This window comes from Pavona decussata, unplaced genomic scaffold (assembly GCF_977016875.1).
Source record: "Pavona decussata unplaced genomic scaffold, jaPavDecu1.1 SCAFFOLD_489, whole genome shotgun sequence".
Taxonomy (NCBI): domain Eukaryota; kingdom Metazoa; phylum Cnidaria; class Anthozoa; order Scleractinia; family Agariciidae; genus Pavona; species Pavona decussata.
Genome location: NW_028145819.1, coordinates 263,090 through 286,202, shown reverse-complemented (window position 1 = coordinate 286,202; position 23,113 = coordinate 263,090). Strand labels below are relative to the sequence as shown.

The 23,113-nt window shown below is 39.3% G+C and overlaps 2 protein-coding genes and 1 pseudogene across 2 annotated transcripts; 2 read left to right on the top strand and 1 right to left on the bottom strand.

Annotated features, from left to right (window-relative positions):
* The first annotated feature begins 1,854 nt into the window (after positions 1–1,854).
* On the top strand, positions 1,855–3,306 carry LOC146450161 (uncharacterized). The gene has a single exon (XM_085100693.1). It carries the CDS (start codon positions 1,960–1,962, stop codon positions 3,304–3,306), a length of 1,347 nt encoding a protein of 448 aa, XP_084956819.1. The 5' UTR covers positions 1,855–1,959.
* A 57-nt stretch (positions 3,307–3,363) lies between these two features.
* LOC146450160 (uncharacterized protein KIAA1958-like) lies at positions 3,364–4,103 on the bottom strand. The gene is made up of 2 exons (XM_085100677.1): positions 3,906–4,103; positions 3,364–3,758 (listed from the first exon to the last, which is right to left on the bottom strand). Exons 1-2 carry the CDS (start codon positions 4,015–4,017, stop codon positions 3,364–3,366), a joined length of 507 nt encoding a protein of 168 aa, XP_084956803.1. The 5' UTR covers positions 4,018–4,103.
* Positions 4,104–4,721: 618 nt separating this feature from the next.
* Positions 4,722–6,335, top strand: LOC146450159 (uncharacterized; annotated as a pseudogene).
* Positions 6,336–23,113: the final 16,778 nt, after the last annotated feature.

The window sequence follows — 23,113 nt, the reverse complement described above, 5'->3', positions numbered from 1 at the left end:
GGCATTTAAAGAAAAATGGAAAAATACGACACTGAATAATTTTGTATTGTTTCTTTGGAGAAGTCATTTCAAAACTCGTGCTTCGGGTCTCATCAGGTTTCCAAACGCGATTGGAAACCTGCTGAAACCCTCGCACTCGTTTTTGAAATAGTACCTCAAACTCCGGAAAATAGAAACGACATTAATTTACATCCCTACAGATTGCAGCTATATCATGGCCGCCAAGAGAATAGTCTAAAGCCAGCAACACACTTTGCCATTTTATACGCCGATCGCGGCGAATTTGATCGCCAGCGATTGATGTGAACACACCTCGCGATTTTTTTTTTTCGCCGATCGCGGCGATGTGGCAGTTTTGAAAACTCATGTGATAAAATCGCCCAACCTTAAGGGTTGGCTTTACTGGCGATTCGCAGCAATAAACGTAAAAAATAGCGGGAACGCCAAGTGTGTCGCTGGCTTTCAGAAACAAAACACAAACAGGAAAACTACATTTTTTTTTAATTTAACAGGAGCACGTTGGCTTCAACTCCAGCTCAGTTGCAAAATAATACGAAAGCACGCTGACTTAAGTACTACTTACTTGATATTGTTTTGATCGTTGCCGATGAAAACTTAAGAGGGAATGTCTACAAAAACCGAGCGAAATCATAAAATAAGTGGCACGTGATGAAAAATCAAAACTCTGCATATTCCGTCCAGAGATACCACATGGTAGTTTTAAAAACGTGGTGGGGTTTTTTTTTTTCTGAAAAAAAAAAAAAAAGGGACGGCCCCTCGTGGTTTGAAAAACACCCGAAATAAACATGGTTCACACCTCGTAAACTTCGTTCTGTTCAATTCGCCTCAAAGAAAACCCAGTTTTCTTCTTGAAAGTTTGCTTTTGAAGTTTTTATCAAGTATTTGAGTCCAAAAATACTCCAATGGATGAATTTTCCTGGTCATGAGGAGCCACAAAAAAAATCTCAAAATTTCGCTCGCTCCAAATCCTTTACGCACTCAGAAGCCTTAAATAGGCTTCAGAAGCCTATTAAAGGCTTCTGACACTTTTCATGTTTTTCAAGTTTTGATAAAGATGGCTGACAGTCATCGAAACTGTCAGCATCAATTAGACGTTAATATAAGACTGGCTATGATGTAAGAACATCCAAGACAAAACAATGTTATCAGCCAGAAAAAAAAATCACTCCTCACTGCTGCCATGCGCATCCTTGACAAAGAGAATGCAGTTTGTCGATGTGTGGCCTTTCCATGGAATTGTTCCAGTTGAGAAATCAATGCCAAAGGAAGTACAAATTTCCTCATGGTAAATGAAAAATGGGGGCTAAGGGGGGCTGGGGGGTTGAGTGCGTGCTCATTTTCCAGAACAGCGGTTGGTAATCGAGCCGTCTCCATATGTTGCGACCGCGTTATCGGCTTTTGGTTCATCATCCACCGGTGCTTTTTTCGTGGCAAGGTGCAAGAAGAAACCTGCTGTTACGGGTTGCTGCCTACTTCAACACACATCAATCATTGATCTTGAACTGGATCAATTGTCACAGCAATGCATTGTTTATGGGTTAGAGACTGTTGTGAGTGTTTTGTTTACAAATACACGCACGCGCTGACCGTACAATGAACGAGAAATTTTCAATACTGCACGAGGCCTTCCAGTAGGCCGAGTGCAGTATTGAAAATTTCGAGTCTCCATAGTACGGTCAGCGCGTGCGTGTATTTGTAAACAAAACACTCACAATAGTCTCTAACCCATAAACAATGAAATCAAACTGGAACCCACCAGTACAAAAGTCTGTAGCCCTAGAAAGTTATTTAGAAGAGGTTAAATTGTCACTTTCGGAAATAAACCTCACTAAGCCAAAAAATAATTTACCGGCCGGAGAACGTGTGGCACTTGACACCCTCAGAGGTGACAAGCAAATCAATTTAAAGAAAGCAGACAAGGGCACAAGCACTGTAGTTATGAACAGAGAAGACAAAATTAACGAAGGACAAATACAATTGAATGTCATAGAACACTACAGGTCCCTAGAAACACCCATGGTAGCAGAAACATACAAACGAGTTGAAGAATTAATAAACGAACTCTACCAAGGGAATTACATTGATGAAATGACTAAAAAATGGCTTTGTCAAACACCAAAACCGCCTCGCATATCAATATTCTACACTCTGACTAAAATCCACAAACCCACTCCCGTTGGGAGACCAATAATATCAGGGTGCGACGGACCTACAGAAACGCTATCCTTCTTCGTTGACAAAATTCTTCAGCCTAAAGCACAAAAACAAAAGTCATATCTCAAAGATACAACAGACTTCGTAAACTTTATCGAGAGAACAACACTCCCGAAAGATGTGATCCTTGTCTCAATGGACGTAACGAGCCTATACACAAACATACCACAAGAGGAGGGTATAAATATAGTATGTACAGCATACGAAAATTTCTACAGAGACGGCCCTCCCATACCTAAGCGCTCACTTAAGAAAGCACTCAAACTGATTTTGCAAGAAAACTCTTTCCAATTTAACGAACGGAACTACTTGCAAACACACGGAACCGCCATGGGCACTAAAATGGCAGTAGCCTTCGCAAATATTTTTATGGCGGAAATTGAAACACAAATCCTAGACAAAAGCGCTAACAAACCGCTCGTTTGGAAACGTTACATCGACGACATAATATCCCTCTGGCAAACCAACAGAGGTACTGTCGACCAGTTCATTGAACAAGCAAATAAACACCACCCTACTATTAAATTCACGGCTGAAATATCATGTACAGAAACGACTTTTTTAGACACAGTTATCTACAAGGGCAAAAGATTCAACAAAGAGTCAATTCTCGACATGAGAACGCACTTCAAAACTACAAAGACATTCCAGTACACGTTCTTCACATCATGTCACCCTCCAGGAGTGAAGAAGGGCTTTGTTAAAGGTGAAGCACTTAGACTCCTAAGGACAAACTCTACAAATGAGACGTTTGAAGAAAACATTGACAAATTTAAAACACACCTAATGGAGAGAGGTTACCCGAGAAATTTTATTTACAACACGCTCTCGGAAGTGAAGTTTGAAGGAAGGAAACGGGCTCTCCTCCAACAGAACAATGCAAAGAAACGAATCCTGCCCTTGGTAACGCAATACCACCCAGCAGTTCCAAATCTGAAAGAAATCCTAATGAGCAAGTGGTACTTCATACAGCAACAACCATTGCTAAACGAAATTTTCAAGGATCCGCCCATAATATCTTACAGAAAGGGGCGTCCACTCAAAGACGTACTCGTGAGAGCAAAATTATAACAAAGGCGTCAAGACCAGAACACGTACTTTGGAGCCGTGTAGGCCTGTCAACCCCAATTAACACTTTATATTAAACCTCACCCTCAGTAACGAAATAGGCGAATCGCCAGAGAAAACACCGCTTTCGTAGCATTTTTGTATGTCCTCGGGCTGAATGCTAGCATGATGTTTGACTTTAGACGTACCACTTTCCTTGATTTTTTTCAGTTTCGCATTCAAGGACTTGTTTGCCGTTTTGAAAATCGGATCAGTTATAATAGAAAATGTCTTTCCAACTGTTTCTGAAGTCAAGTAACGGTTGATTCCCGCTCTTATTGCTACATGAGCTGAACGGCTGTAGTCCTTTCCTTCGTCTAGTTTTAGTTCTTGGTAAAACTTACTCAGTCGCTCGGCCAATATTTCTGCACTCAAGTTCTCCAATTCTTCAAACGGATATCTCAGTTGTAGCCATTCTAGATAGTAGCGAAAAGAAAAACAGTAATTTTACTTCAAATAAAAGCTTACGCTTCAGAAAGCCCGTATGGCGAAATCACCTATTTTTCGCAAACAACAAATAAGTAAGCACCGACAAAATTTCAGTTGTTTTGTTTCACTTTTACCTTTAAAAATGGAAACACTCCAGGCTGTTTGTCTCTTGGTGTTTGTTGGAATCGAGTCACTGATGATTTGAGGGATTTCCTCTTCTCCAACCTGTGCAAACCTCGAAGCCATTTGCCATAACGCACGATTTTCATGAGTTATCGCCAACACTGCACTTTTTGAATGTGGTGTCGTGACGTAAATGAAAATCACGTGATCGATTTAACCAATGGGTGCGTATTTTGATAGAGTACTCAGATTGTATATTAAAATAAATTAAATAATGGTTTGTTTCACGATGAACTGAGCTACTCAAGTTGTACATCGCCACGTTTCGACTTCTCACTGCTAGTCGTCATCAGACAATGAGGTCGACTGATTACGCTTCAGTATTTATGTCACGAAGGTCTGATCCTGCAAGTGTTGAACACAGGGTCTGCTTTACAACCGGTTTGCTGTCAAATAGGACTTCTGAACTAGGACCGAGTCCTTCGCGACGCACTTGACTTGAGTATCCATGCCATATCTATGGAAGGCGGAATGGTGCAAAATTCAAGGAATCAAAATCGCTTCCAACATCAACAACCAACCTGCAGTTCAACATTTTCTTTCTAGATCAACAATAAAATCCGTCCAACTTCAACGGCAAATACAGTAACCAACAACGAAAGTAAGTCAACACCAACAACAATTCCTCTCGTCTTCAGCAACGAATCACCTCAAAACCAACATCGAACAGAGTCTCAACTTCAACAACCCAAAATTCGTTCCACAATTTGGGGACGAGCGACTGGCTATGGTCGGGGGAGGTTGGGAAATAGTACGGGAAATAGAAGATGGCGGCCGGCGGAGCTACTGGCCACAGTATCGGATGGGACTTGTTTTTTATAGATTTGGAACAGCTAGTCTTAGATTATGAGCAATTGAAAGCGTCAAACTTTACTACAAACTATTCATTAGACGAAACGCTTCGTGAAAGGTTTGAAAATGCTGTCCAAGCTTTACGAAACGTGCTTCCTCATGTCCATCATTCACATTCAGTTGCTGCTATATTGTCAGAAATACACACGATCTCCAGCCAATGTTCTGGGACTATATTCGTCATGGTGATTTTCCTTGTCGCTCGAGATGCTCTCAAGTAGCAGTTTTGTCATTTAATTTACCAGAAAGTGTTAAAACCGGGCATCCAGGAAGACCCAAGTTTGATATACATGAGGAAACTCTACTTTCTTTTTTTGAGCTGAGGTCACTGGGCTTTAACTGGAATGAAATAGCTCGAATGTTATTGGTATCACGCTGGACAATTCAGCGCAGAGTGGCTGAGTTTGGACTAGAGCATTTGTCAAAAATTTGACGAAATTAGTGATGATGAGGTGGACCAAAAAGTTAGGAACTTTACGCAACAACATGGTTGCTTTGTTGACCATCCATGATTCGTGGATATTTTCGCTCTCGGGGAATTAGAATCCAGCGAGATCGCATTCGTAAGAGTCTAGCAAGAATTGATCCCAGAAATGCAAGAATTCGATGGGCCATTACCATCTCTCGACGTGCATACTGTGTGCCTGGCCCAAACAGCTTGTGGCACCTAGATGGCCATCATTCTCTGGTATCTTGGGGATTTGCTATACATGAAGCTATTGATGGCTATTCACGTTTAGTCACTTATCTCCACTGCTCAAGCAATAATCGCAGTGAGACAGTAAAAGAATTGTTCTTAGATGCCATCCAGTCATTTGGAATGCCTTCAAGGGTCCGGACAGATCAAGGTGGGAGAAAATGTTGGCGTCTGGCAAGAAATGGAACAAAAAAGAGGTCCAAACAGGGGAAGCTACTTGGCAGGCACATCAACCCACAACAAGAGAATCGAACGGCCCTGGCGTGATGTCTTTCGTTGTGTGGCCCACATTTTTTACTACACATTCCAGGTAATGGGAGAGAATGGTTTATTGAATATGGATAACCCAATTCATAAATCTGCTCTGCATTATGTGTTTCTACCCCGTATAAACAGAGCTGTTACAAGTTTTAAAACAGCATGGAATAACAATCCTTTTAGAACTGAGCACAACTGGAGCCCACAGAGAATCTGGTCCAATGGTATGGTTGATATCAGAAACCGTACTTTGACTGCAGTAGCAGAAATCGCTGAGACGGAGCCAGATGTTGATGATTTAGAGTGGTATGTATTTGATCCAGCTGCACCTATACCAATGGATGAAGAATTACCCACAGTGGAAGTTGATGATGCCACTCTACTTTCAGATCGTATCTTAGACCAGCTATGTACTATGGTTAATCCAGTACAAGAATCAAATCGTTATGGAATTGATATATACACACATTGCCTTACTACTCTTCAAGGTCTAGTTACTAATGAGTAATGTACACAGAGAAACGCTGAACATTTTGGCGGTCAGAGTACAGTACAGTACTAGTACAGGACCTCCTCCCCTTCTCTCAGAGATGTTGGTCAGTGGGGTGGTATCTTGGCAATCTTTGTACAACAGCCCCCCTCTCATTTGCCCCTCCTCGCCCACACTGCCTTCATTATGCTTGGATTCAGAGAATAATGGACCATAGAAAGGAAGCTACTAATTGAACAGTACATGCATGTTGGTAAATTTCTCATATGTTTATTACCTACTTGTTACAGCTGTTCATGGACCACAGACCAACAGTAAACGGATTGCTTTGGGTTTCCAAAGCATTGCAGGCATGCTAACAGAATTTGAACAAATGCATAATGCTTGAATATGAAAATATTATTTTACTTAAACTCTCTGGTTCGGAGTGCAGGTATCAGAACCTTGAAACTCTACTAAATCAAAATAGCACTATTTCTATTCTGTGCTTTTGTTAGCCGTAAATATTTAAGAGTATTTCCTGTGTCTTATGTCTGCACTCTAGCTTGTAATGCTTTCCTGAGTGTTCTGTTGTGTTTACAAATACGCTTTAACTAAAATCACATTGTTTGTTTTATACTAAACAGTTGTGTTCAACTCAACATGAAAATTGTTCAAGAGGGTCCACAACATGCCCACAAACCCTGATTCCCACTTAGTTTTTCTTGGACTCCTGAATTCTAAAATAGCTAAGAATTCTTGAATATCTAAAGTTGGATTTAACATTCTGAATCTTGTGTCACCAGAAGCTTATATGTTGTAAAGTGGAGTAGGAATTAAGTAAAATCCCACATTTTACATTCCTAAAACCTATTGTGTACCCTCCAAGAACTTACAATTATCATACTGTCAATTTAGCAGAAACAAACTTTGTTACATTTTTCAAATGTATCTTATTCTGTTTCTTAGTTTAAAATTTCAACCTTTGTCTTGTAAAATAAATGTTGCTCTGATTTTAATTTCAACTATTGAATTACAGGGGAAGGTCCCCATGGTTGCACTCCAAAATGATTGGGAGGTGCAAATTTGTGGTAAATAAATTATAATCCCCCAGACTCCCCAGGCTTGAAGGAAAACCTGAAAAATCTCGTTAACAAAAGATTTAGATGAAAAAAATATCACAATCAAATTTGGATCTGCAAAAAGTCAATGACAGATTAAGGGGGAAACAAAGATGACCCAAGTGAAAGATATTAAGTGTTCCTTGTGCAAAAGAGAATTCAAGTGGAAATCCGCAGGGATATTTTTACTGTAGAACTTTTCCCTGGACTTTTGTGTGGCCTATATGTTTGAGTGGTCATTGAGTCATCGGTGATTGCAAACAGTGCGATGCAAATAAATCAGAAAATAATAGTTATTATAATAAAGGCCTCTTTTCTGGCACAATGCTCCTGTCAAATATCTATTTCTTTACGTATTGAAGCACTCGTTTACTGCCAATTCTCCATTGTTTTCATTAAAAAAACAAATTTCCTTATAAAATAAAACTACTCCACAGAATTCACAGCAAAAATTTCTTACCCCACACCCTTAAAAAACATGGCAGATTCCAAATCCCCCAATGCATCACACCTCCTGTGACCTCAGCTCAAGTAGAGTTTCCTTATGTATATCAAATTTGGGTCTTCCCGGATGCTCGGTTTTAACACTTTCTGGTAAATTAAATGACAAAACTGCTACTTGAGAGCATCTCGAGCGACAAGGAAAATTACCATGACGAATATAGTCCCAGTACATTAGCTGGAGATTGTGTGTATTTCTGACAATATAGCAGCAACTGAATGTGAATGATGGACATGAGGAAGCACGTTTCGTAAAGCTTGGACAGCATTTTCAAACCTTTCACGAAGCGTTTCGTCTAATGAATAGTTTGTAGTAAAGTTTGACGCTTTCAATTGCTCATAATCTAAGACTAGCTGTTCCAAATCTATAAAAAACAAGTCCCATCCGATACTGTGGCCAGCAGCTCCGCCGGCCGCCATCTTCTATTTCCCGTACTATTTCCCAACCTCCCCTGACCATAGCCAGTCGCTCGTCCCCAAATTGTGGAACGAATTTTGGGTTGTTGAAGTTGAGACTCTGTTCGATGTTGGTTTTGAGGTGATTCGTTGCTGAAGACGAGAGGAATTGTTGTTGGTGTTGACTTACTTTCGTTGTTGGTTACTGTATTTGCCGTTGAAGTTGGACGGATTTTATTGTTGATCTAGAAAGAAAATGTTGAACTGCAGGTTGGTTGTTGATGTTGGAAGCGATTTTGATTCCTTGAATTTTGCACCATTCCGCCTTCCATACATATCTTGTCTCTTGCTCTCTTACTGACAATGCTGACCACCGGCAACAGCGTGCTCTGCTCTCTCAAGCTTTTCCGCATATTCTACTGAAGCTCTGTCTCGTCTTGGGCTCTAGAAAGTGCTGATGTCGGCCACATGACAACCGCTTCCATCATGTCTAGCTGTCATATGACGTCATCATGCCCCGTTGCGGACCCCAGGGGAGACATACTTGAACGTACGATCTCTCCTCGGAGTCTCATTGCCATGCCTTTTATACTTGTGAAGTTAAGGAGGGAGATTCCCTCCCCCTCTCCGTCTCCAGAAGACAAAAAGGGAAAAAATACCAGGTTTAGATAGCGTTTGCGCTATGCTGACATGCGAAGGAGTATACCACGTTTACTGAATCGACCAATTTGCTTTTCGCGGACAATCAAATTAAGCTGATAACTCTTCAGGTTGCTCTAGGACGTCAACCCTTGCAGCATCTTGGTTGATAGAGGGCCGGTTTGTGGGCCTTCTATGACGATGTAAAGACGTTTACCTTTGTTTGCTTCACAATCAATGCAAACTCCTCTTTAAGTTGCGGTTATTTCTTGGCATGTACCTGACATCAGCCACCCCTTGTCCACCCACAAAGTTCGTCCGCTCGCATTTTTCGATGAGCGTTTTAGCTGAGACCTAATAGGGCTGACGTCTGTAGATGCTAAGTATGAATTTAGTACGTTTAACGGCCTGAATGTAGCTCCTGATGTAATGTAATAAAGTTATTTTATCTTCTGAATCTGAACTGCGCAAAAGGACAAGCCAAAGGGGTTCCTATTTTTTTTTTTTTGACCGAGCCTTTCACACCTAAATTTTAACTCTTACTATGGTTTCACACATACTGTGTACTATGAGTATAAACCCCCTCCCTCCTCCTCCCCCCCCCCCCCCCCCGCAATCCCCTCGGGCTCCAATGTTTGCAGTTTCTGGTACCGTTATTGGTGTCGTCTCAGTAGCATCCGCAATGGGCCTGCGGTCACGGCATATACCTATGCCACGAAAGACAGATTATAAAGATTGCTAAGCTCACGTATTGATTTATGTACTGATTAGTTCAAAGTTCAAAACACCAGCGACGAAAAAGACAAATGGTAGTCACGTTTGGATTATACTCCCACGCAGTCGCTTTTAGGGGAGCAGCTAATACGATGTCCCCTAAAAATGACTTCGTGGGATCAGGCTGCTTTTGGATTGCACTGTTTTCAAACTAAATTGGCCTATTGTTTGCAAATCAGTTACAGAGGAAGCCAGCATATATCACAAAATTAAGGTGTATTACCAATTCAAGAGCCCAATGGAAACAGTACACCGGTTTGTCGCAATAAAGCTATGGACTCCGACTTGCCTATCCCACGGTCTGCTTTTCTCACCCTCTCAGTATTGCTGCATGCTAAGAGAGCCTTTGCTGGTTCGTCATTGGTTAGCACCTCTGCACCGGCTAATTTCCCACTGAGATCGGATAGGCAGGAGAAATGGCCTACGTTAGACTTTCTCAAAGTCAGTTTTCGTAGGAGTCCAGTCAGGCGCTCGCCTCACGACTCCGTCGCCTTGTTGGTCACTCTTTCGGTGCATAAGAAGACGACTTGTGGCAAGTCAACAATGGTCTACGCAGAAATGTAGCGGAGGAAAGAATCACGCGCACGCTAAGATAAGCTCAACTTTGAAGTAAACATCAGTTATTCAAACACTGCTAGTGTTGTCCCGAAACGTGTCTGTCCTGTAGAATTATTTCACGAGGTATGCAATAAGTTTGTTGTTGTCTTAACGGTTTTGCACTAGAGTTGTACCAACGGAAGATTTGAACGGTTTACCAAAACACTTTTTTTCTGCTTGAACACCTTGTCAGATAATTGAGCATCAGCAAATTTCACAAGCTGATTTCACCCGGTCACGACCGAAATGGCCGTCAGAATGATTGAAATTATCGGAAAAATCTTTAAACGCAGCTTAACTACAAAAAACTACAAAGTGTTTTATAATAAAGAAATTTTATTCATATTTGGTAATTGTTCCAGTATCATCATTGTATGTCCATCAGGTGCGTGACGATATTTCAACCAGAACAACGGCGGTGTTTTATAAGACCACAATACATCATTGTAACTAAAATAAATTAAACACATTTTTTTTAAAGTAGTGAATTTTTAACAGAAAACTGAGCTTTTTAAAGATCTTGTTAACGAAGAATGGATGCACCCGACCCCTTTTTCAGGTACTGTTATCATCAGTGATCACGGAACTCTTTATCTGTCTGAATATCTTTTATCTTGTTAGCTGTTAGCTGTCGGTGGCAAATCCGACACATGCGAAAAGAACGAACGTCTTTCTGGTTGAGAAACTGAAAAAGTTCTCGTTAAGTCACGATTTTCTTATATCACCTCATACTGGTATCTCGGTTTAATTCCCTTTCGTTACTCTAGACCCCAAAACAACTTTCGCTTAAAAGGTAGCATTTGGACTATAATAAAGGGTAAACGGCACAAAAAGTACAAAAGAAAAAAGTAAAAGGCCGAAAATCGCGGAGAAAGGCGAAATTTTCCGAGTCTGCGTTTTGAAGACCGGAAGTAAAAATCGTCTTTGGTAGAGCAGGTGATCGATGACGTAGAATGAAGAACCGCTCTTGCTTACAACACTGAAGACAATATGGATTCTGGGGATTAGCGCAGTTCTTTTGCTTGTTTTTCTTCTGAACAAAATAGTACAATCGAAATTGCCGACGGAGCAACGTTAGCAGAGCTATGAGGGCGCTCTTCCGCATGTGTTTAGCCGTGCAACAGCGAAGTGAACTCGGTTACGGACTCTACAAAACGAGTGCGAAGAGGTGTTTTAGAGCGGATTGCCGGTAAGTGACCAGTTATGTATTCTATCGAAAATTCGGTGTATTTCACATCCGCGGAATCGAGTTTACTTTGGTCATTTAGTTATATTTTTTAGCCTGTTTAATAGCAGTTAATAGAGAAACGGCGTACAAAGCTCAGCGAAAGCTTGGAGATGTGGGCAGCTTTCATTATAACGATTCACACTTTACAGGAGCGGTACCTGTACAAACAGCAATACTACGACGAAGACTAAGCACATAAATAAATTCTGGAGTCATCCTGATTGTGTTGTACTGGGCCTTTTGGGATATTAAACGAGTTTAACCTTTCATGCCATACTGCGTTATATAGTACTGCATTCGAGCTCACTTTACAGGGATTTTTTCCGCTAAGTGACTGGCAATTTTTCATTGTTTTCCATTTTAAAGCAAAACAAGGCCTGTCACCTTTGATATTATGCTGATTTAGAAAACGGTGTTCACCGTTGTTGGTCATTTTGCCCTGTTGCGCCGCGTATACCGCGAATATGACAGTCGCCTACATGAACTGAACAAGGTTAATGAAATAACTGCGATACTACGTGTGTTCGAAAGGTAAGCTTAAGTATCATTATCGGCTAATGCTAGTTTTCTTCAGGCTGCACTGCAATAACATTTTATTATTATTTTTCAAATATACAATGAACCCTAGTTCTGGTGGAGTAGCTTGTTTTGTGATCTGTCTGGCGCGAGCGGCTTCATTGGACATGCTGTCCTCCATCGGGCCTATGCTCTTATTTTCTGATAGTCCTTCTTTAAAACAAGGTTGAAATGGCGTTTTGTGAGCTTTTCATCTTTCCATAGACACAGCTATGATAATTTGTGGTTGAGAACAGTCTTCAGAAAAGTGAGCAGAGGTCGTAGGGTTAGCAAACACATTGAATCGCGTGTGTCCGAACCATCCGTACAAAACCCGAAAGAAATGCCAATTATGAAGACCTTCACCGTTGTTACTAGAATTAAGCATGAAGCAACTATAAATCGATACGGTGTTATTGAATTTTCCTCAAAACGCGAACTATACATTTTATTCTGGAATTTTAAAATCAAGCCATTTACCGAATCTTGCTAAAGATCTAACCGGAAAAGGTTTGGCGAGTTCTTCTTCCTGCGTCATTTCCGGTTTTCGGCCCAAGCGCTGCTGGCGAGAAACTTTTCGTTTTTCTAGGCAAACTAGCGGAGATCGAACTCCGATTTTGGTAAATATCTTTTATTTGGGTCATAAGCTTTCTGAATTTGGAAAGTTGTTTTGGGGTCTAGAGTATCCCTTTAAAACATCATTCAAGTTCTAAGTTGTATTAATTATCTTTGGTGAATGAACAATTCACGCCCACGCCAAGACCAGCGTGAAATAAACAACCTGAATGAACATCACCGTTCCAGGTGAAATTCAAAAGCCGCGTTAATGCGTGAACAGTCACGTTTGCGTGTTCAAATAACTTTAAAAGAACTAGATTCAGACGTCCTAATGTTTGGATTTTTTTCCATTTTGGCCATTACGAAGTAATATAAATAAATATAGTAAATATAGTCAAAAACAGTCGAAGACGGAAGATTGTAAAGTTCGGCGGTTTCTAAGATGACAGTGGAGAACTTTAAAATTAGATATTTCTGTTAATTTTTTCTTTGAGCCGACAGGGTTTTGTTACCGTCAAAGGATTTTTGGCCCTTCTTGAAATTGGCATTTTCCAAGTGACGTGAATGCGATAGCAGAAGTCATTAGTCACTGAAGGAGATCAATTATCAATCCTATGAGCTATAATGGCTTTGTATGGTACATTAAACCAAGAAACTGATACATACTTAGATGACATCTTATTCAAGGTGAGCTAAATATGAGCTTTCTGCTGTTTGTTCCATCGTAATATTGAGGAAAGCAAGAAGAATATTACAAAAGTCATCGGCAATTTTGACAGAAACATGCTCATTGTTAACAGTTGTTGACAGATAATGTTGCAATTATCGGGATTTTGAGAGCGTTAGTTCTTAGCACTGATAAAAAGCCCGAAACTGACTTTTAAACCTGGTTTTAGAACGGCATTTCGTCAATCAAGAATTTTAAATTTTAAGTGATTCGGTGTTTTGCCGGGTGGGGAAACTCTCTCCTGAAAAAGTGCGCCAAATTGAGAATTTCGACTGAGCCAATTTTAGTAATTTTCAGTATCTTCCTCATGACCTTCAAAACTAAAGCAGAGATCTATTATTGGCCTTAAACGATTTCTAAGCACTTCACCTGCACATTTCCAGGCTTAAAAGGAGGTTTTTTTTATCGATGCGAATTAAACAGAGCGAAATAGAGAGACGGTACGGCACACGTCTATTTTGGGTGCTTTTCTAGACACGTGTGGCCGAACAGATTTTATTCAGGTTTTCCGGGTTAAAAAAAGAATTTCAAGAAATCAAAACCACCACCTTACTAGAACTACCATAGGGTATCCTTAGTCAATTTATGAAGGACTTTCATTATTTATCATGTGCCACCCCTCGCTTGATCCAGCCATCTTAAGTGAACGACTTGGCGATGCTCTCTATCATAAGGTGGCCAGTTCTAAAACAGAGTAATTGAATTCGATACTGCATTCTTCCTTTTTAATATCCGTGCAGATTGAGCTCCGTGAAGCTATTATACCACAATTGGACAAAAAGCGGGTTCAAGTAAACAATAATGACACTAATGAAACGCTTACGAAGTCCTACAGCTATCTTTGATTGATTTCATAAGTTTCGTGGCTGTCCATTTACGATAATTACCCACAGCAAGTCAGAAGAAGATGGAAATAATGATATATTTTTGCCACGAAATTTAATGCTTGTTCAAAGAAAACTTGTTCCCTTGCATCCCCTCCCTCCCCCCACCCCCGCCCCCAACCCCCCGTTACACTGTGCTTTACAATAAAATTCAGCATTTGAAACGGCTCTATTAATAAAAGACAAATCGACTCTAAATCGGACCCATCTTGGCTTGAATGAAAATGGGTCTACCAGTCAAAGTCGAAATGGTTCTAATGATTGGTGATAAAAGAAGCAGAGACCGATACAACGTAGAATTACGGTTTAAAGGTTACTATATTTCGGCTGGCCAAACCAGCCTTCTTCAGGTATAATGAAAATTTACATTGGGACATACGCTTATATAGCTGACAAATATTTGCGCAATAGCGGAACTACGTTAAACTAAATTGATTGACAGTATAAAATATGAAGCAAATGAACTAATAATAACAAAGAATAAAAAATAATAAAAGGAAAAAAGCTAGTACGTTTCTTCGCGAATATTAAGGCCATGTGGAGAAAGTGTTCTGCCTTTTGAGATTAAAAAGGCTTCCCTGGCCTTGCGTATTGAGTCTCGGTTAGAGTAGACTTTTTCTATGGGGATTAATTGCATGTCGTTAGCGGTGTGGTTAGGAGCGGTGAGGAAGTGGCAATGATTGGGGCCATTTTGTCTTGTACCAAAATAGTTCTGTTCCTCGATGTCAAAACAGCTCCATTAATAGGAGCAGAGACGGCCCTACTTTAGATCCAGCTAGGCTTGAACGGGAATGGCTGTAGTGATAAGAACCTATACGCAACATGTTGCGATCGTGAAATATTTTCCACTGTGGGCGAAATCGGTTTATTGGCGGGGCTTAAACGGTTTTTATTTGGTCGATCTGGACCAAATTGACAAAACGAACCCACGAATTCGAAGAGTCCAAATCAGCTTTAGGTGCTATAGAGCTGAGTCGGCAGTTTGGGGCTGAAATGCATCTTTTGAAAGAACGGTGTATGTTTTAGTTTGATTTTATTTCCTTTATTAAATCATTGTAGAAACATATAATACGAATTTAAATTATTGTAAATAAATGTGCGATTGTAAACCCAAAACTGGAGCTTAACTAAATATTTTTTTCTTTTGAGCCGGGAGGGGGCGGCAATGCACCCGAGACGAGCTTAAACGGTTGAAGAACTATTTGCACACTAAGTGAAAGGCTAGCTCGTCCAGGATAACTCTGGCTACGGTGGGTAGCCGAAACCACAGGCCTTTATTGATGACATCAACAAAACGGGCAAACACTGTACAAACCGACTAATTTTACTAACAATAGGCTAACGGACTTTTCACTTACAATAGACGAATCGAAAAACAGCAATCATTTTTCTTTTTTGCACTCTTCACACCTTACAACCCACGAGAAACGATCATAAACGAGAAAAAAATACAGAATTAATAAACGCAAACTTAAAAACTTTAGAAAACATGCCAATGTACAACAAATCGAATAGAAAACAAGCAACAATTCAGAAGCGAAAATATAACTACTTACAAGGTCTCTTCGGCAACTCTGACATTACAACAACTGATTTACAAAAGCGAAATATAAAACTTTACAAAAATTTTAACCGATTAAAAAATTCCTAAAGAACTTATGAAATAAAAAACAAACGATTCCGTAACGCGACGCCAACAAAAAAAAGTAAGCATAAGTTATAAAGAGCTAAAGGGAACGTGATGACAAATTAGCACAACGATAAATGACTAGAAAAATCTCTTTCTCGTGGTTACAGTCCTCCAATATTTGAAAAGCTTATTATAATTTAATTTCTGCATGTCATTGAAATATGAGGTGAATAGTAACGAGCTGCTGTTGGCTTTTCGGAAGTGCTAATCGACCTTTGCTTTTGACACTTTTAACAACATTTTTAGGCACATACGCTTTCACTCTGCCACAATATATCTCATAAAATAATGCCATCTGCTCAACTTATTATCTCTTAATTACTTGCAGAACCTAATTAAGTGACGAGCTAAACCGTAACTGCCTATGTATAACGAAATCAGTTTTTTTTCTTTTTGTTTTCGCTGGGTGGCTGCGTTGCAATTGTGGCTTGTGTATATCCAAATTGAGCAAAAATACAAAAGCAACCAAAAATCAAACAAACAAACAAACAAAACAAAACAAAACAATTTACCAGCACGGGATTTCATAGGCGACCCCACTTTGAACTCTGATGGACCAAGGTTGCCACTACTTCAGCCGCGGTATTCCTCGCTCCAGTGATAACTTCAGGCCTTTTCAGAACTGTTACAAATTCCCTCACTCCGAATTAATATCCGTGATTTTTTTTTTTAGTTTTGGACTGTATTTCTGGAATTATATTCCTTCCAATATTTGAACAAAACCTTACAAAGTATTATTTAAGAAAGTTCTTTTGAAATTCTACTTTTCCCAATATTAAATTTGACTTTGTATAATTATTTCGCCCTGTTACCCTCACAAATAGTTTTGTTCCGTGTCTATGCATGTGATTTTATGTTCTATTACGTATATTATATTATCTCTTCCTTGATCCTTGTTTTTTTCTATCTTGAGGATTAAGTATTAATCCTTCTATTTTTGGCCGTTTCTCCGTTATTTTATTACTTTTATTCTCATAATATATATTGTGGAGATGACTGGAGAAAATAAATAAATAAATAAATAAATAAATAAACTTCATGCCACTTACTGTTCCCGCGCAGTCACCAAAGGTCTTTAGAGGCGTTCGAGAAGAATAAGTGAAATAAAAATTAGCGTCCCAAAGTCCTGACGTGTATTTTATGAGAACGTTACTTACTACTCAGATCTAAAATGTCAGCTTTCAGCTGTGTCGGATTCTACCAAGAGAGGGTAACAAAGTTTCTACAAAAGTGCTTCATCCCCTCCCCCTAAATTGCAATAACGACACTAACTCGTAATATCTTTTCGTTAATATTCATGACCTGTCTTACCCTTCTGATTTTCTTTCTCCCATAAAATAAACTTTTATTTTATTTGCAGGGACCTCAGCAACAATCTAATTAAACATCTACCAGAAGATATATTTTCAGGCTTATTCGTATGGACTTTGTAAGTATCAGAGACTTAAAAGTGTCACAAATTTTATCATTTGTTAAGATATAATTTATTTAATTCCAAGTGCATCTCATTCACGCCTTCCGTTTGTAAAATGTTTTACTGTTCACATTGTTACTACAAATTAGCAATCTTTGCGAAAGTGAATATGAATGTCCCTGCTTACGAAATAGCACAACAAGCGAATGTTTTGATAAACACTGCAAGCTAGGTTTAATGAAATCATCCCTAAGTCAGTGATACACCAATGAGATCTTTTACTAAACGTTTTGTAACACTTACCACAATGTACACGATGTAGCCCAAGGAGGGGGAGACAATGGGATCGATCTATCAAACAAATAATATATTTTCCATTTGATAAAATAAAATAGTAACAAATTTAACCATTTGATAAGATACAAATTATTTAATTCCAGGTGCATCTCATTCACACCTTCCTTTTGCAAAATCTTTTTCCAAAAACATTGTCTCTTCGCATTGATACTATAGCTTGGTAAACTTTGTGATATCAGTCTCTATATCAGTAAAATCGCTAAGACTAGTGAAAATCAAACTGAGAATTGCACAGTTTAAGGAATTTTTCGCTGAAAACTTCCCACTTAAAAGACTTGACATGCGCGTTTAGGGAGAGCGCTCTCAACGATCTCTTAGAATGACGTATGCTCTTATCCAGACTCCATCGACCGGCGGAAATTAACCAGTTTTCCTCTGTCTCTACCTTGACAAGACTCCTGAATGATGATCTTTCTTCAAACTCCGGAAAATAGAAATGACATTATTTGACGTCCCTGTAGTTTGCTGCTGTATAATGGCCGCAAGAAAAATAGTCTACGGAACAACAAAAACAACAACAACAAAAAAAAAAAGAAAAAAAAAAAAAAAAGAAAACCCGAATTTTTAATCTAGCAGGAGCGCGTGGGCTTCAAATCCAGCTCAGTTGCAAAATAATGCGAAAGTATGCTGTCTCATGCACTACTTACTTAATATTCTTTTCATCGTTGCCGGTGAAAACTTCATTCGTTTGCTTCCAGCCATCTTTAGAGAACGATTTGACGATGCTCCGCATCATAAAGTTGTCAGTCCTAAAACATAGTGATTTAATTCGATAAGAACCTATACACACCAAGGTGCCGATCATGAAATATTTTCCACTGTGGGCGAAATCAGCTTTTCGGCGGGGCTGAAAACATTTTTATTGCGGTCGATATGGACCAAATTTACAAAATGGACCCACGAATTCGAAGAGTCCCAATCAGCTCCAGGGGCCATAGAGCTTAGTCGGCAGTTTGGGGCTGAAATGGATCTTTTGAAAAAGCGGGGTGTGTTTTAGTTTGATTTTAATTCCTTTATTAATTCACTGTAGGAATATATGATATGAATTTAAATTCTTGAAATAAATGTGCGATTGTAAACCTGAAACTGGAGCACAAATAGATATTTTCATTTTGAGCCGGGAGGGGGCGAGTTGTCTCGCCAACCCAAGACAAACTTAGACGGTTGAGGAACTATTTGCACAATAAATGAAAAGCTTACTCGCCCAGGATAACTCGGGCGAGGGTGGGTAGTTGAGACCACGCTGCCAACATCAACAAAACAGGCAAACACTATACAAACCGACTAATTTTACTTACAATAGGCCAACGGACTTTTCATTTACAATAGACGAATCGAAACGGACGAATCGAAAAGGAATAATCATTTCTTGTAATTTTACAGCCAATAACATCACGTCTTAGCTGAAAAACGACAAATAGCATCTCGATCGCCTTTAATCAGGTCAATGACCAAAGCCACTTATACCATCTACTGAAGCTCTACAGTTTACCATAACCAGAAATCCTAAAACAGCGTGATTGAATTCGATACTGCATGCTTCCTTTTTAATATCCGCGCAGATTGAGCTCCGTGAAGCTATTATACCACAATTGGACAAAAAGTGGGTTCAAGTAAAAAATAATGACACTAATGAAACACTTACGACTACAGCTATCATTGATTGATCGCATAAATTTTTGTGGCTGTCCGATGACGATAATTACCCACAGCAAGTCAGAAGAAGATGGAAATTATAATATAATTTTTGCCACGAAAATTAATGCTTGTTCAAAGAAGACTCGTTCCCTCCCCTCCCCCCTCCCCCCAACCCCCGGTGACACTCTGCTTTACATTAAAATTCAGTATTTGAAACGGCTCTATAAACAAAAGAAATCGACTCTAAATCGGACCCATCTTGGCTTGAATGAAAATGGCTCTACAAGTCGAAGTCGAAATGGTTGTAATGATTGGGGCGATTTTGTGTTGGAACAAAATAGTTCTGTTGTTCGATGTCAAAAGAGCTCCATTAATAGGAGCAGAGACGGCCCTACATTAGAACCAGCTAGGCTTGAACGGAAACGGCTCTAGTGATAAGCACTAATGTGCACTAATGTGCCGATCATGAAATATTTTCCACTGCGGGCGAAATCGGCTTATTGGCGGGACTGAAACGGTTTTTTATTAGAGTAGATCTGGACCAAATTGACAAAACGAACCCACGAATTTGAAGAGTCCAAATCAGCTTCAGGTGCCAAAGAGCTGAGACGGCACTTTGGGGCTGAAATGGATCTTTTGAAAGAACGGTGTATGTTTTATTTTGATTTTATTTCCTTTATTAAATCACTGTAGTAATATTTAATACGATTTTAAATTCTTGTAAATAAATGTGCGATTGTAAACCCAAAACTGGAGCTTAAATAAATATTTTTTTTCTTTTGAGCCGGGAGGGGGGGAGGGGGAGGGGGTGCACCCGAGACGAGCTTAAACGGTTGAAGAACTATTTGCACATTAAGTGAAAGACTAGCTCGTCTAGTTTAACTATGGCTAAGGTGGGTAGCCGAAACCACAGGCCTTTATTGATGACATCAACAAAACAGACAAACACTGTACAAACCGACTAATTTTACTAACAATAGGCTAACGGACTTTTCACTTACAATAGACGAATCGAAAAGCAACTATCACTTTTTTGCAGTCTTTACAGCCAATAACATCACGTCTTAACGAAACAAACGACTAATAACATCTCGCCTTCAATCAGGTCAATGATCATAGCCACTAATACCGTCTATTGAAGTTCCACAATTTACTTGAACCTAATAACGACTTTTGCTTAGGTTTTCGAAACGTCTCCCAATGTAAACGCAAAAAGTCCTTCTCTGGATGATCAAAACGTACGTCCTTATGACATAAATCCTTGGTTGAAGCCATTTATGGAATTGTTAAAGTTGTTTACATAGTCGTGGTAATTAACGCTCCTGGTACAGCTTCAAATTCGTATTTTAATACTTTACAACTCACGTGAAACGATCATAAACGAGAAAAAAATACAGAATTAATAAACGCGAACTTAAAAAACTTAAGAAAAAAGCGAATGTACAACAAATCGAATAAAAAACAAGCAAAAATTCAGAAGCGAAAATATAACTACTTACAAGATCTCTGCGGCAACTCTTAGACTACAACAACTGATTTACAATAGCGAAATATAAAACTTTACAAAAATTTTAACCGAATAAAAAATGCCTAAAGAACTTATGAAATTAAAAACAAACGATTACGTAACGCGGCGCCAACAAAAAAACTTAAGCATAAGTTACAAAAAACTAAAGTGAACGTGGTTACAGTCCTCCAGTGTTTGAAAAGATTATTATAATTTAATGTCTGTCGTTGAAATATGACATCTTTTTTAAGAGGTGACTAGAAATAAAAGAGCTGCAGTTGGCTTTTCGGAAGTGCTAATCGGCCTTTGCTTTTGACACTTTTAACAACATTTTCAGCCACATACGCTTACAATCTGCCACAATACATCTCATAAAATAATGCCATCTGTCCAACTTTTTATCTCCTCATTATTTGCAGAACCTAATTAAGAGCGAAAACCGTAACTGCCTATGTATAACGAAACCGTAACTACCTATGTATAACGACATATTTTTTCTTTTTGTTTCGGCTGTTTACAAGGTCCTGGTAATTAACACTCCTTGTACAGCTTCAAATTCGTCTACTTTACGATTCACTAGAAACAAACATTAACGAAAAGAAAATACAGAATCAATATACGCGAACTTAAGAAAAACCGAACGAAAACAAATCGAAAGAAAATTCAGAGGCAAAAATATACTACTTCCAAGATCTGCACGGCAACTCCGGGATCACAACAGCTGATTAAAAAAGGCGAAATACAAACATTGATAAAAATTTTAAGCGAAAGAGAAAGGTCTTATGAACATGAAATTAATAACAAACGATTACGTAACGCAACACCAACAAGAAAAAAGCGTAGGTTACAAAAAGCTAAAGTGAACGTGATCAGACAAATTAACACAACGATAACTAGACAGAAAAATAAGGCCTGGGGCAAACGTCGAATCTTAGTCGAACTTAATTCGTCAAACCTATTAATTTTGAAATAGGCGCATGAATGGTGCGACGTTTGCCGCAATTAAGTTCGACTCAAATTAATTGGTTCGACTCCAGCATAAGTTCGACGTGCCAAGTCGGATAATGCGACAGTGGTTCGGCGTTACAGCAAACGCCGTTCTAAACACGCGCTGAACTCAATTCATCATAAATCATGCAAATTACAAACTAATTGATTCAAATGTGATGGACTGCGCAAACGTCACAAAAATACCGACTCCACCATCTGCCTAACGCTATTTCCCCCCTGACGAGCATGCGCTGTACAAAGACAATTTCGCGACCAGAAATTAAATGGCGAGCTATCGAAAGCCATTGCTGACATTACACAGCGTGATGAAAATGTATTTTTCGTGTTTCATGAAAACTAAATATAAATGATTGAAATGCGAATTGCCTATTTGCAATAAATGCTCAGTGTTTGAGTCTTCTCTTTCTATTTTTCGCAATTAATTGCCAAAGAAAAGCCCGACAAGCACTGTATTTCGGCATTCCGCTAGCAAGTCCTAGCAATAACTAGCCACGCACGTTGTTGTTTTGGAGGGGACAACAAAGAAATGTACCAAAATGTAAAACGCACGTGCAGAGCGATTGTTTTTGCTCATTAAGCCTTTTGTGTTGTGGCTTTGTCGTCGCCGTCGCCGTGGTGTTTTCGTAAGGTCCCTTAACAGCACGGGGACACGTGCTTATTCCCGTGTTTCACGAAGTGCAACTGGTGAATTAGGCTCTACGCAGGTTCGACGTTTGCTACCACACTGGAATTAAGTCGACTCTTTGTCGAACCTATTTTTAATAAATTCGACGCAACTTAGATTCGACGTTTGCCCTAGGCCTTATTCTTATGGTTACAGTCCTCCAATTTTCAAAAAGCTTATTATAATTTAACCTCTGCCATTGAAATATCTTATCTTTTTTAAGAGGTGACTAGCAACGAGCTGCAGTTGGGTTTTCGGAAGTCCTAATCGGCCTTTGCTTTTGACACTTTTATCAACATTTTCAGCCACATAAGCTTTCAATATGCCACAATATATCATAAAATACTGCCATCTGTCCAACTTATTATCTCCTAATTATTTGCAGAACCTAATTAAGTGACGAGCTAAACCGTAACTGCGTATGTATAACGAAATCAGATTTTTTTATTTTTGTTTTGGCTGGGTTGATGCGTTGCAATTGTGGCTTGTGTAACACCAAATTGATTAAAAATACAAAAGCAAGCAAAATTCAAACAAACAAAGAACAAAACAAAACAACTTACCAACACGAGATTTCATCCGCGACCCTATTATCAAGTCTGATGAGCCAAGGTTAGTGTCG